Below are 14004 nucleotides of genomic sequence, written 5' to 3'. Positions count from 1 at the left end.
CTGAAGCCAGACCCTGGACACGCGCAGAAGACCCAGGCCAGGTGGAGCCCGGGGTCAGATGACGGAGGCCAGCCAGGAGTCGCCAAACCGCAGCGGAGGTTGAAACTGACAAGTGGGCCGCGGTTCGGAGCCAAGCAAGCAGCTCGCTGAAGGAGCACCCACACAAGGGCCTCGTAGAAATGGGGCGAGCCCCACTCCGGCCTGCCTGCTTCCAGCTGACCCCTATGAGGAGATTGAAAGGTCGCCCGCTGCAGTGAGGAAGGAGGGCCGAGACCCTGGCGAGTGAGGCCAGTGCCCCTCCAGGCTGAGGTCGGTCAGTCCCCGGAACAGGAGACCTGGAGCTCCGTGCAAGGGGGGAGTTTGCTGTGGCAGAACGTTTCTGCTTCCTTGAAGATGGTGGGGTTTCCCTCTCCCGTAACTTGGGTTTGTGTTAGACCAGGGCTCAAACACGCCCCCATGACTTGAGTGTGAAGAGGGTCTGAAAACAAAGTAGTGGCTGTCTCTTTAGAAATCAGAATTCTTGAAAGGAAAACCTAGTGCCAGAGCAAGCTGAATTTTATCATCATTTTCAGAAAAACTATAAACTACATGCAAATGATTTCATAGACTATAGGCTGTTGCGACTGGACAGGCCTTAGATCCTGTAACCTAATCGCCATCTTTTGTCTTGGAAGAATCGGCCCGGAGAGTCCCAGCGCTCCGTGGTGGGGCAGGTCCAGGCCGGAACAGCTCACTGCTGTGCCAGAGCCGGCGCGCTCCTCCCTGTCGTGCAGGGTCTCCAGCTCGGGTGAGCGGCAGAATCACCTGGGGAATTCCTTTAAAATGCACACACCTGGCCCCGTGCCTGGCAATTCTGACTCAGAAGGGCTGAGGATGGCCTGGACATCGGAACTACGAACTGGTTCCCCAGGTGACCGTGCACAGAGCACTGCAGCCTGCTGGCCTGGGCTACACTGGAGGCGAGCCTTTCAGGGGCCCTGCCCAGGCTCTGCTTCCGCTCTTGCGGGAGAGGAGGAGCTGCCCCTACCTGTCACTGCCTGCCAGGGCTAAGCCATCTGGCCAGGTCTAATCAGACCACTCCCGGGAACGAGTTCCTAGTTCAGCCTCCAGTACAGATCAGATGTCTTGGACCAAAGGCGGGAGCCCCTGAAAAGGAAGTTCTCTTCTCCCCTTGACCCCATTGACCGTGGTGCCCGGGCATGAGGAGCCACACCCAGGATTCCTGGGCAGGGGGCAGGAAAGAGGCTCCTGGACAAGGTCACAGGTCCCCTGGCCAGCTCACATTGGCCACCAGACCTTCACTGGGCTTTGCTGTTTTCGTCACCCTGCTCTCCTTCTCTGAGCCCCATCAGGGACCCTGTCTTCACATAGTTGCTTCTGAGGCACACAGATGCCCCTGGTCATCGAGCACAGAGATCCATCGGGAGGCTGACTTCCTGGGAAGACCTGCAGGAGCGTGCTTTTGCTGGGTGCGAAGGCTGCTTTGCCATTGTCACCTGATGACATCGATCGGTCGTCCAGTGGGGCTGCTCGTGCTCAGGGTGGCACGTGGGTATCCCGTGACAGAGTCTGTGGCCTGAGGGGCGCAGCCCTTCCAGTCTGGAGTCATCAAAGCAAGCTGAATTCCAGACTTTTACAGATTGTTGCCTCGGCCCCTTCTGTCATAGGAATCCTTTTCTAAACCACTTTCCAAGAGTAATAGTTGTATATGACCTTTCCTTTTTATTTATTTTTTAAATCAGGATTTAATAGAAGAAATATTACCATGGTAATAGACTTTGACCTTTCTTAATAGGCATTTATTTTCTAGTGCTTACCCTTCAAGAGAACTGCAGTGTGCTAGCGTTGTGTTTGTTATTGCAGCAAGGTGTGTAAACAGTTCATTACTTGTAATTTAATTTGAATATTATGCAGAGCATTTGCCATAGAAGAAATAGAACAAGTTCCACACGTACAAAAGTTAACTCATGTTTCCTCCAAAGCAGGAAGAATAGAGAACGGCAGCTGCTGGGGCAGGCAGAGACTGGAACGAAACCAGTCAGAGAGTCAGGGCTCCAGGTGGTCGGGAGCGGTGCTCCGCGCGGGCAGAGCGAGCTCTGTGCTTCTCACAAATTGAATTTATCGATTCCTTTGGCTCCTCTCTCACCATCTTCTCTCTGTCTTTACCACTGGCTGCTCCTCCCCACCGCTCGGCTCTCGTCCACGCCCCACGCTTCCCGCCCCTCGGTGAAAGCGCAGGACTCTCAGGACGCTTCCCGTGTAGGTCTCCCCGGCAGCCTTCCTGCTCCCACGCCCAGCCTCGTGAGGCCTTCGGAAGTCTTGGCGAGATGCGGGGGAAGCTCAGCCAGAAACTAAGTGGTGTCTCTTATGGAAGAAGAAAACTATTTTTATTCTTCTTGTGGTGACCGTTTAGCAATCCCGGGCAGCCATCATTCCTCCTAAATTGACTGCGACGGCCAGTAGCCGACACACCGCTCTGATAGCCAGGCCCTCCAGGAAAGCTGTGATTCCAAAACCAGTGGACAAGATTACTGTGTAACCAAAATATTTGAGGAAAACAGTTAAGATCGTTTTAATAAATGGAAATGACACTCCATCGCTGCTCTCCAGGGGCCCTGCTCTTGTCTGACCGTGTGAGCTGCCGGTTCCCTCCCTCGGTGGCTGGGACCCGAAAGGGCCTCGGGGAAAGCGCAGCGTTGACGCCCGGCCGACCGCTGCCCCCTTCGGGCAGCTCTCGGCTGTTTGTGGAAGGGGTCTCTGCGGCCCCAAACCGTGGTGATGCGCAAGTGCAAGGAACTGCTTTCTCTACAGTAAGACTAAGTCTTAGCAGTTCTTTAAATGAAAGAAGCAGTTTTTTATAACTTGCACACATTCTCCCTGACTCTTCGGGGAACTTCCCATGTTAATTTATGCGGTGTTAAATGTATGCAGTGTTGAATTTCAGCCCAAAGGCAGCTGCTTACAGAATGGCTGACACAGGGATCGCGGGAGGATCTATAAGCTGGACGCTAAATGGCAGACCCTGCCGGGCCTCGGGATCCCTCCGCCCAAGACCCTCGGGCCGGATGTGAGCAGGTTTCGCGGCGTAGCTGTGATACGGTAACAACACAGACTGTTTTTACCAATTCACCTTTGTACACATTCAACTTGACATTGTGTGTGTGAGTGTCTGTGACAGAAGGGAGGTGTTTTGTACCACCTCTGCCACCCTTTGGTGGCAACTGACTGCAGTGTGACAACGTGGCGTGTGTGGACCAGCCCCGGGAGACACAGGATTTGTGTCGCCAGAGAGTCACCCATGACTCAGCTGAACTGCATGCTGTGTCTTTGAGGATTTGCACTAAAGCATGTGTCAGGGTGTTTTGTGAATATGTTTACTTCTCTGTGTCTTACGATTTCTCAAAAGTGTTTCTTTAGTGTCTCTATGTTAGATTGCCCATTGATCTTCAAACCAGCCAGGCCCGGCTTGTCTCTTCAAGAGAGCCTGGCATTCTTATCACTACCTGAGCTGGCCGAAAACGTACCCTTCTGCATTTGGTTGAGGTTTCAGAGAGAAGAATGGTTGTAAAACGATCCCGTAGACTCCGGAATAGTGCTAACTTTTGCTTTAATTATGTCAGGGTCACTGTAGATTATTTTGCAACGGTCGAAAAGAGGTACATTGTGTTAAATAAGAAAACTTTCATGGCCAAAAGCTTTTCTAAAAGAAAGGGTTTATTGAGCCAGATGCTATCCAGAAAAGGCCCTGGCCCTGGGCGTGAAGTCTAAACCACCCACAGCCCGGCTCGGTGGGAAAGACACTACTAGTCCACCATCCTGGAGTTGACGGGCTCCTTTATAAACATCGGGTTTGGGGGAAGAAAGGTGTAATTTGTTTCTAAAGAATTTACACTGACTACAGATGAGGGGACGGGGAAAGACGAGGTGGGGTGGCGCACCATCCGGGAAGAGGGGACAGCCACCACTTCCAATGGATCGCGGGCAACAGCCCTGGAAGTTTGTGCCGATGCGGGGAGCGGGGTGTCTGGGGCCGCACCTGGAATTGACGCGGAGCTCCCAGTTCCCACTCACAAGTGGGTGGGGCCCGTTGTCAGTTGCCTGCCGCTGTCAGCTGGTGAAGTGTGGTTGTCTTTCCCTCCCAGCCCCTGTGACTTGACTTAGGGCGGGTCAGAACTCTTCTTGTCAGTGATCTCACAGCTCTCGCTCTGACCTCAAGATCTAAGCTGTGGAGCAAGGCGCAGCCGTGGAATCTCAACTGGGCAGCTCACAGCTTACAGTTCCCATTGGCGTGTTGAAGGAAGTAGTGAGCATATAACCCCTAAAACGCAAAATGGCATCACTCCTCAAGTAACCGTTTTCATTAATAACTCAGTGCCCTTTAGATGGACTCAGTACAGATGGCTTCAGGCTGACTTCCGTTCTGAATTAATAAGTAATGTTGTGGCGAGGCTGTCTGTAGAGCTGGGATTTACCGTTTGCAGTCCGTGCGGCTGGAGAGGCTCGCGCAGAGATCAAGCCGCATAGGAAGAGGTGAGGATGAATGAGAAGCTGGGGCTCTGTGACGTAGCCTGGTCTGATTCTTCGCGGTCGGTGCTCAGTTTTAACTTTTCCGACAAACTCAGGGCGTACATGAACGATGGGTTTGAGAGAAGCCTGGAGTTCACACGTCAGTCCTACAGCGCAGCGCTGAGCAGTCTTCTGCTTAATTCACTCTCCTTCCGCTTTCCCTGGGTGCATCCAGCTTTTCTGACTGACTTCCGCCTGACCACAGCGTTGTCTTCCCTGCCATTTCTGTGTGCCTTCTCTCCACACCAGCTTGCCTGCTTTCACACTGATTCTTCTTTTGTGCCCTGTGGCCGTGGACTTCCTGGAGACCTGTGATCACTGGTACCTTACATTAATCTGCCCTGTACTCTGTGTCCCGACATGCTTATTTGTCCTTCCACTCTTTGTGTTCTGCCCCTGTATTTCAATCTTTTTTCTTCATCTTCGACCTAAGATCTTTATCTCTAAAGACCTTGGACCTCTGCCCAAGCCTACAACTTCCTTCTGGACGTTTCCATCTGGGATGTTTCACTGTCCTCCACCCAGACTCGCAGACCCCAAATTTAAGTCATCTTCCTCATTTCCAGTAGGTCTCCTCTCCCTGACTTCCCTGTGTGTCTTAGTGACACCACCATCCTCCCTGTCACTGAGGACCCCACCCCACCCTACGTAGTCTCACCATCTCTTTTTCCCTGTGTTTCTGTGGCTCTGTGGATTTTCTCAGCCCCACCCTTGCCTGGTGTCCAGCCTACTTCCTCCCTGCTCTTTCTGCCTCCGGACTCACATCTGTTGGGTCCGTGGTGCTGAGGGTGCCAGGAGAGCCGTCCTGACACCGTTCTCCTGTGTGAGGACATGCTGGGATCCTGGGTTTTTTCAGTCACCGACAGGAAGTATCTGGCGTGCGCTCTGGGCCCTTCTTGCAGCTTTTTGGTCCATTCTGAGTGCCCACCCTTCCCTGCAGCTGGGCCCGTCTCTTCCCTCCGCCCTCCGTATGTACTGGGTTTGTCCCCCCTCTGATCTTTGCTACTGCCTCCCAGCCTTGCCTGTCCCCGTCCTTAGCCATGGCCCTTTTGTTTGTGTCCTACCGGCAGGGAAAGATCACTGAGGAGCCTTCTCTGATGGCTCCTGCTGCAGAGTTACCCTCCTCTGAACCAGGCAGGAACACCTCCTTTTCTGGAAGAGGATACAGGAAACTGGGGAACAGGAAGAGGGAAAAAAACCACATATTCTTTTGTTCTTCTTGAATTTTATACTGTATGAATTATTGTACTTATTCAGTAAAATAATTTTAGCACATATTTACCAAATATATTTAAAAATTACAGGTTATTACCCTGTACCATGCCTTGACCTTTCCATGGGCACGTGTATTGGTTTCCCCATAGCACCTAACTCAGTGCAGCTGGTACCTCGGAAGAGCTTAGTGAAGAGGGGGCACAATAAATGGCAGAAAGGGTGAGGGGTGGTGGGACAAGCCATTAACAGATTAGAAGCCACCTTGGACTTAACCTAACCTCTTCTTCCTGAGTAATTTCAAAAGCAAAGAGGAAAGGATCGCTTTCAACTTAAGATTCCTAAGAATGGAGGCACAGTATACCCCTGCTCCTGCTGGTTATTGAGTTTTAATCTGATATTAAGAATTCTGCCTGGCTAAGATTTTATAGAGAGAAAATCCTAAAGACTCATAAAAACACATTAGAACTAATCACTGAATTCACTAAAGGTTCAGGATATAAAATTAACCTACAAAAATCAGTAATGTTTTCTACACACTAAAGAATTTTCTGAAAAAGAAATAGATCACGTTTATAATAGCATCAAAAGATAATACTTAGGAGTAAATTTATTTTCACCAAGGAAATGAAAGATCTCTACTCTGAAAACTACAAGACATTTTTTTAAGAAATCAAAGAAGACAAATAAATGGGAAGGATGTTCTATGTGTATGGATTGGAAGTATTCAGTTTGTTAAAATGTCAATACTTCCAAAAGCCATTTGTAGATTCAGTGCAATCCCCATCAAAATTCCAGTGGCTTTTTTTTTTACAGAAAAATTTTTAAAAAGTCCTAAAATTTTTAAGAACTGCCAAAGACGCCTAATAGCCAAAGCAATCCTGAGAAAGAAGACCGAAGCAGGAGACATCACACTGCCTAATGTCAAGCTACACCACAAAGCTGTAGTGATCAAAACGGTATGGTACTGCTGCAGATGGAGACGGGACCCAGGCTCTTGGAGGACAAGAGCAAAGAGTTGAACTGCCCACACAGATACTGTAAAGCAAGGCAAGCAGGACATTTATAAGGAACGTACACTTCCCAAGACATGGGAGCAGGCCATCAGCGGCCAGGGAATAGCCACTCTCTTCTGTTGAGTGGCTAGCAGGGGTGTCCAGCCCACGGGCAGCATGTGGCCCAGGATGGCTGTGAATGTGGCCCAACACAAAATTGTAAATTTACTTAAAACAGTGTAAGATTTTGTTGTGATTATGTGTTGCAGTGTATTTAATGTGTGTCTCAAGATGAATCCTCTTCTTCCAGTGTGGCCCAAAAACACCAGAAGGTTGGACACCTGGCTACAGGCTTTATAGCATTTTTACTTAAGCTCCTTTACACATGTGACTTCCCACAGTCCTCCTAGATTGCCCACTCAGGGGGAAACCACAGTGCTGATGATTATTAGGTGTCACAAGGCGATTCTTAGAAATCAGAATGCTGACTGATGGCAGCTGTGGTGTCACGGGATTTCTTCTTCCATCCCCTGCCTCAGTGCTGGCATAAAAGCAGACAAATGGACCGGCGGAACAAAAGTGAGAGCCCAGAAATACACCCAGTACAGTCAGCTGATACTTGACAAGGGAGCCGAGAATGCTCAGTGGGAAAAAGACAATCTCTTCAATAAACGGTGCTGGGAAAATTGGATATTCACATGTAAAAGAATGAAACTTGACTCCTAGCTTACTTACACCACTCACAAAAATGAACTCCAAATGGATTAAAGATTTAAATGTAAGACTCTAAAGCATGAAACTCCTAGGGAGAAAGTTCCTTGACATAGGCCTTGGTAATGGTTTTTTATAAGTCACACCTAAAACACAAGCAACAAAATAAAAAATAAATGAAGTGGACTGTGTCAATGTGAAAAGCGCCTGCACAGCAAAGGAAACCAAGAAAGCAAACAGCATACGGAACGGGAAAAACTCTTTGCAAACCATGTATCTGATGAGGTGTTAGCATCCAAAATGTTATGTATGGCTCAATATTTAAAAATCTAATTAATAAATGGGCAAAGGACCTGAATAGACATTTTCCCAAAAAAAGATGTATGAATGGCCAGCAGGTACCTGAAATGATGCCCAGCGTCACTGGCCACTGTGGAACCGCAGAGTACGTCCGAGGCAAGAGAGTGCCTCGGGCCGACCAGAGTGGCCGTCGGAAGGCTGGGGGGGGGACAAGTGCCAGCGTGTGTGTGTGTGTAGTGGAGGGAGCCCTGTGCGCTGGTGGTGGGATCGTGAACTGCTAAAACCCTTGCAGTCAAACAGTATGAAGTTTCCTCAAACAATTAAAAATAGAACTCCCACATCATCCAGTAATTTCACTTCTAGGCGCAAACCCGAAGGAAACAAAACCGCCAGCCCCAGAAGGGCTCTCTCTGCACCCCCGTGTTCGCAGCAGCGTCATTTGCAGCAGCCGGGGCGTGGGGGCGCCCCAGGTGTCCACTGATGGACCAGTGGGTAAAGAAGTTGTCACACACACACACAGTAGAGTAATATTTAGCCATGAAAACGAGGGCCACCTACCATTTGTGACATTGTGGGAGGACCTCGAAGGCATTACGCTAAGTGAAGTAAGTCGGGCGGAGAAAGGCGGGCACCACGGGGTTTCCTGGACTGACGTGTGGAATCTTGAACAAAGCACGCCAGACTCACGGAACAGGGGGCAGGTACGTGGTTGGCAGAGCTGGGGATCGGAGGAAGGGGGTCAGCAGGCACGAACTTCCCGCGAAGGCCGTGAGTCTAGGGGTGCGATGGGCGACACGACGACTGTAGCTAACACTGCCGCACGCGGGACAGTTGTCGGGAGCAGACCCCGTGAGTTCTCGTGATGAGGAGGAGCTTCTTCTTTGTTTGTATTGTATCTGTGAGGTGATGGGTGTTGACCAACCCTACTGTGGTAAGCATTTTGCACTGTATTCAGGACATATGAATCAAACCGTTGTGCTGTGCACCCTAAACCTCAGGCAGCGACACACGTCAGCAACTCTGCACCCACAAAAGCAAATAGCTAAATGGAGTGCAGGGGCCATTTCTGCAGTTTGGGGGTGCGCACCTGTGCAGCCCCACCCAGGTTACACGCTCAGGAACGTGCACATTCTGCCTGGAGGGAGCAGAGGTCTTCAGCCTGGGAGAGCACCCTGCCTTCAGTTGGGAGATTTCTTCTCGGAGCCCTTGGGGTTTCACCTCTGTCCCACCCCTCCCCTACCCCAAGCATTCTGGCCACCAGAAATGCTTCCCCACATCCCACCCCTGGGGGTAGTGAGACCGCACACACACTGCTCCCGCCCCGCCCCAGCCCACGATCCGGGCCGGGCTTCCCTGCGGGTCCAGCTTTGCACGGTGGGTGAGGGGCCACTTGCAGGCTGGACACGACTAAGCAGCGCTGATCCTTGAAGGCAGGGGTGTTTTAAAACCAGGAAGCACGTGCCTTGCTTTCTGTGGTTTTGAAGCCGATCTTTGAAAAGCAGTACCAACTACTACAATACTGACTAGTGGCTGTTACTTTTGCCCTCCTTCTGGTGCTAACACGTGTGTTTCCTGTTTCTCTTGCAGAGTGTGATCGAGAAGGGAGGATAAAGCCAACTTTCAGAACAAGCAGAAGTCCTTCAACGTTAATTCCAGAGGTGGGACATTTTTTTTCCTAGTGAGAAAGTAACCTATTTAAAGAGAAGGCCGCTAAAGAGAACACCAGAGAGCAGACTCGACAGAAGCCCGTCACGGTCTGGTCAGCAGCGACTCGCAGCGCCGAGGCCAAGACCAGGACCAGCCCTGAAGGACCCGCTGCCGCGTTAATAAACCCCAAGTGTGGTGACAACAAGGGAAACCCAGCCCTCTCCGCCTTTTGTGCTTTCTGTCCAACTTTCTCTCCTAACCACGCTCCATCGTTCGGCCACCGCCCCTGCAGCAAAGCTGGGGGTCGGGACGGGACAGGAGAACTGGGGCGGGGAGCAGGGAGGGCAGCGCGGCTGTGTCTCAGGCCGGCGTGCGGGGCGGAGTTGTCCGGACTGTGGCGCGTGGGGTTTCTCTCTGTTTCTTTTCTCTCTCGACTTTGTAAGAGCCATTTCATTTTAACTGTGGCGATCACGTAAGAAGACAAAAAGGAGAGAAAATGTACCTCCTTTACTGGAATAATGTTTATGATTACAAGTGAAATAAGGCATTTTTTTTTTACCAACGTAAAGGCAACCTTGGCTCATACAGCCCCTTCTCTATCATGAACACTGACACCTTGACTTCACTCACTACCAGTAATAAATATATTTTCTGACGAAGACTGGCGTTGCAGCCCGGGGCCTCGTGTGTTTCTTCCCCTGGGTTAGACGGTCGTGCTCACGGGAATCGAGTTGGTTCATATTGTTAGTTTGCACGTGAGCTGTGCCTTTCTCAGGAAGAGCTCCGGAACGCTTTGCAGGGCCTCAGCCTGCAGGTGATACTCAGAACCTGCCGCTTAGGCAGCAGGGTAGGATCGGTGAGAACTTCCCAAATGGCACGGCCTTCCTTTCTCTGGGATGGCTTAAGCCATGCTGCCTGTGGCGAGAGCAAGCTTAGATAACCTTGGCTGTGAACGTCTGACCCTGTGACCCATGAAAATGTTACTTAGAAAAAGTCAGTCAACGTCGAATGTTTTTCCTCTTTCCAATTTCATTAAAACTCTAATTGTAACTCACTTTTTTACCAGGGGATTGGTCCTTCGACCCTGGGTTTTGATAAGTTGGAAATCAGTCTTCACATGGACGCTCAGTGGACAGGCCTCCAGGAAGAGATGGAGGGGAAAATGCCAGGGCTTTGTGATGTTGTCTGAGTACCTTTCGTTATGTAGAGTTTTTATTTTGTTACAGAGAGGAAATGCTCTAGCAAAATAATTAGGAATACAGGCTTTGGCTCTGACCGATGTGGCTAGCAGGTCGGGTATCCTCCAGCAAAGGAGAAGGTCATCAGTTCGATTCCCTGTCAGGGCACGTGCTGGGGCTGCGGGTTGGTCTCCAGTGAGGCAGGAGGCAACTGATTGATGTTTCTTCCCTCTCTCTCCCTCCCTTCCCCTCTAACAATAAGGAAATAAATAAAATCTTTAAAAAAAATAGAATACAGGCTTTGGAGTAAGGCGCATCCATGTCCATATTGTGACTCTGCCACTTTCCCACCCGTGGGACCTAATTGAACCCCTGCTCCAAACTGCACCCCTGATTTCTCAACTGTTGGGGTTGGGGTGGAACAACCTCCTGTGTAGATGTACACCCGCCGGGTCCAGGGTACACTGCTGTTGGTCTGTGTGATTACTCAGTGAACTGGTATTCGGAGTTGGGGACATGGAAAGACTATCCACATCCCAGATACCTTTTAGAGAAAGTCAGGATGAACATCGCCCGTGTCGGGGAAATCTCAACCAACCTGCACTAAGTGTGGACTCCTCCGTGTAAATGACGGCATCTCCGTGTCACCCCTGCGAACCTGATGTGGATTCCAAGGGGCTGCGTTGACTCTCCCACCACAATTGCCAAGAGGCTCTGTGATTACTGTTTAATGCAAGTTTTTGTTTTGCGGTATATATTTTTTATAATGGTACAAACTGAGCTGAGTTTGTTTACGTGGGAAGGAAGGAAGCAGCACATTTTGGCAGCATCGGGCTAGCACCCAGGTAACCACTTGGGAGAAGGGATAGGTACACACAAGACAAGTGTTTACACGGTGACTTGCAAATCCACTAACTCACCAATCCCCTCCTAGTCAGCTTTGCTTTGCAATTTAGAGCCAAGAACTTGGCACGTGCAAACTGCCAGTCTTCTCACTGGCCAAGAAATGCAGCTCTGAAGAGCCAGGCGTGGAGAGCTGGTGACAGCCCTGAGAACTGGGAGGGTGGTTTATCAGGATGTCTCTCTCCCTCACCTGGTTATTAATGCATCGTCCTGACAACCATGATGGATGCCAGGGACAGCGACGGCACTCCGGGGGGATCAAAGGGTGGGGTGATGCCTTTCTCTCCACCTTTGGAGACCTCCCTGCGGATCACGTCCCAACTCTGTCCCGGTCACTGTTAACTCGATGACAACTGCTTGGGAAGAATGTTGTGCTTTTTGAGTGTCATAGGAGTGACACATTCCAATCAGTTAGTTCCTCCATTAAATAGAACACACCTTGAACCATGATACTTCCGCTCACGAAGCCAAGAAGAGTACAGTGTCTTGGAAGCCCAGGCAGATGTCATCACACTAGACGGATGTCTGGTGAGCTAGAAGACAGCTGGGTGGGACCAGCACGAAGTCCTCTCTTTGAAAAGTCAGTAACTTATTACAGAAAACATGCCAACATGTAATGGTTTAGAAAATAATTGAGTAATCCTTATTAGTAGCAGATGTGGACTGCTAAAAGCCAAACACTGTGGCTTGCTGGTCTACCAATGCGACTCCTCTCCCTAGCAGCTGTAAGCGGTATTTTGCTTAGAACTGAACAGGCGGCCAGATGTCCTCATCAAGTCTGCCTTAGCTGTTGGGAACCTGTGGTTCTTAGCTTGATGTCTTTCAGCCCACAGGTATAATTGCTTTTGCCAGAAACCCACAGGATAATTCTCTCTGCCCATTTCAGCTGTGGGAGCTGACTCTTTTCAAGATTTAAGATTTAGATCAGTTGAACAACTGAAAGAGCAGCAATAGCTCCCTGGGATTATTCCATTTTGAACTAATAGACTTGAAAAGTGAATGCTTTGAATGAATGAGTTAGCGTTCGTTCATTCTCTGTCACGGCTCCCCTACTCCCCCGAGTCTTCATGTGTGTCTTCACGTCCCCTCTCGGTCGCTCCCAGCTTTATCTCCTCCTCTAGCCGCTTCTTTTGTGGGTTTAGACTTCTCTCACCCTTCTCCGCCTCTCAAGCCCGCCTGCTGAGAGGTAATTACCTGAGGTGCCAGGTCCTGGGCTCCTGCTCTCTGGAACAAACCACTTCCTCAGGTTCCTTGCTGCCCGGGGCCTGCTCTGGTCCTCCCTCGCAGCAAATGATTGTTGATACTTTCTTTTCTTCCCAGCCTCCTAAACCGTAAACGAGTTATCGATTTAGAACTTCTTTAGTGGTTTCTTCTATTTGCAGTTCTTAATTTATAAACCAGGTATATGGATTTTTTTAATTCTTTGGGAAAAAAAACTAAGTTGGTATTTAGTTCTCCATAGCTTTTGATTGTGTTTTTCCTATGTTTATGATCCCCACTGGAAAAAAAAAAAAAGGTTCCTGTCACTCACCTGGGGGGATTCACTCAGTGTGCGGGCTGTGTCCATTCTGAAAAGTCTTCCTAGGATGTGCAGCCGGTTTGTGCCAGAGACCCACAATCCTCTAGAATGGGAGACCGTTGTACCGATGCTCCGTGACCTGCTGTGGTCTGAGCAATTCATGTGCTGGTTCCCTTAAATCCAGGCTTATTTTTAAATTTATTATAGTCGTTTGTCGTAGCCTCTTCTCCCGCTGGGCCCTGAAGAGAATGCAAAATGTGTAGGTACCAGTTTTTAACTTTCTGTTTCCCTTGACCCACGTAATGTCCGAGGTGCCAATGGTGACAGACAGGTTTCAGGCATTAGGTGGGGCACTGGCCCTCAGTGGTCATGGCCGTGTGGAAAGAAGGGCTGGACACTCTTCCCATTTACTCCATTTTCTAGCCTCTGTCATTCCGAATCTACTGGAACAGGAAGAGTCCTTTGTAACTACCCCAGTTTAGGTGATCTGGAACTATATCCTTTTTTTCATCGCCAGCTGCTCACGGCCCGGAGGGCTGGGAGGAATCAGTGGTTCTTGGTGAAGTGGGAAACTTCAGAGGCCCCCTTGTATACCAGAGACGGACCCCACCCCCCATGTTGGGATCCGCCCTGGCTGGTATCAGAAGCTGAAACCCCCGCCTAGGCTAAGGCTAAGGGAACGCCCTTAGAACCGTAAGCCAGCAAGGAGACAAGGGCTTGTCTCCCTGGCAGGAATGCTGCTTCTGCTGCTGAACCCCAAAAAGCTTGGTCGGTTAGCCAAAGACGGGTAAGATTCCCCACGGGGGGAATGACCTAAGGCAGGCATGATCACTTTGGGAGGCCCCCCAAAAGAAGGACTTGGGGGGCTGCAGCGTAAGAGGGTGATGGACCCTTGCTCCTCGGCTTTGACATAGCCTGAGTTCTCATCGTCTGGGAGAAAATCTCCTTATTGCCTTAGTTCCCGTGCTAAGCC

The 14004-nt window shown here is 50.1% G+C and overlaps 1 protein-coding gene across 3 annotated transcripts in view; it reads left to right on the top strand.

Annotated features, from left to right (window-relative positions):
• CHCHD3 (coiled-coil-helix-coiled-coil-helix domain containing 3) overlaps positions 1–10097 on the top strand; it is a 264641-nt gene extending 254544 nt beyond the window's left edge. For all 3 annotated transcript variants that reach the window (XM_036010917.1, XM_028525538.2, XM_028525537.2), the window contains one exon: positions 9372–10097. In XM_036010917.1, the coding sequence (XP_035866810.1) occupies positions 9372–9395 (24 nt within the window). In that variant the 3' untranslated portion in view covers positions 9396–10097. The remainder of the gene's footprint in view (positions 1–9371) is intronic.
• Positions 10098–14004: the final 3907 nt, after the last annotated feature.

This window comes from Phyllostomus discolor, chromosome 10, assembly GCF_004126475.2.
Source record: "Phyllostomus discolor isolate MPI-MPIP mPhyDis1 chromosome 10, mPhyDis1.pri.v3, whole genome shotgun sequence".
In the NCBI taxonomy this organism is placed as follows: domain Eukaryota; kingdom Metazoa; phylum Chordata; class Mammalia; order Chiroptera; family Phyllostomidae; genus Phyllostomus; species Phyllostomus discolor.
The sequence above is the reverse complement of the archived record's forward strand: the minus strand, read 5'-3'. Positions and strand labels throughout refer to the sequence as shown.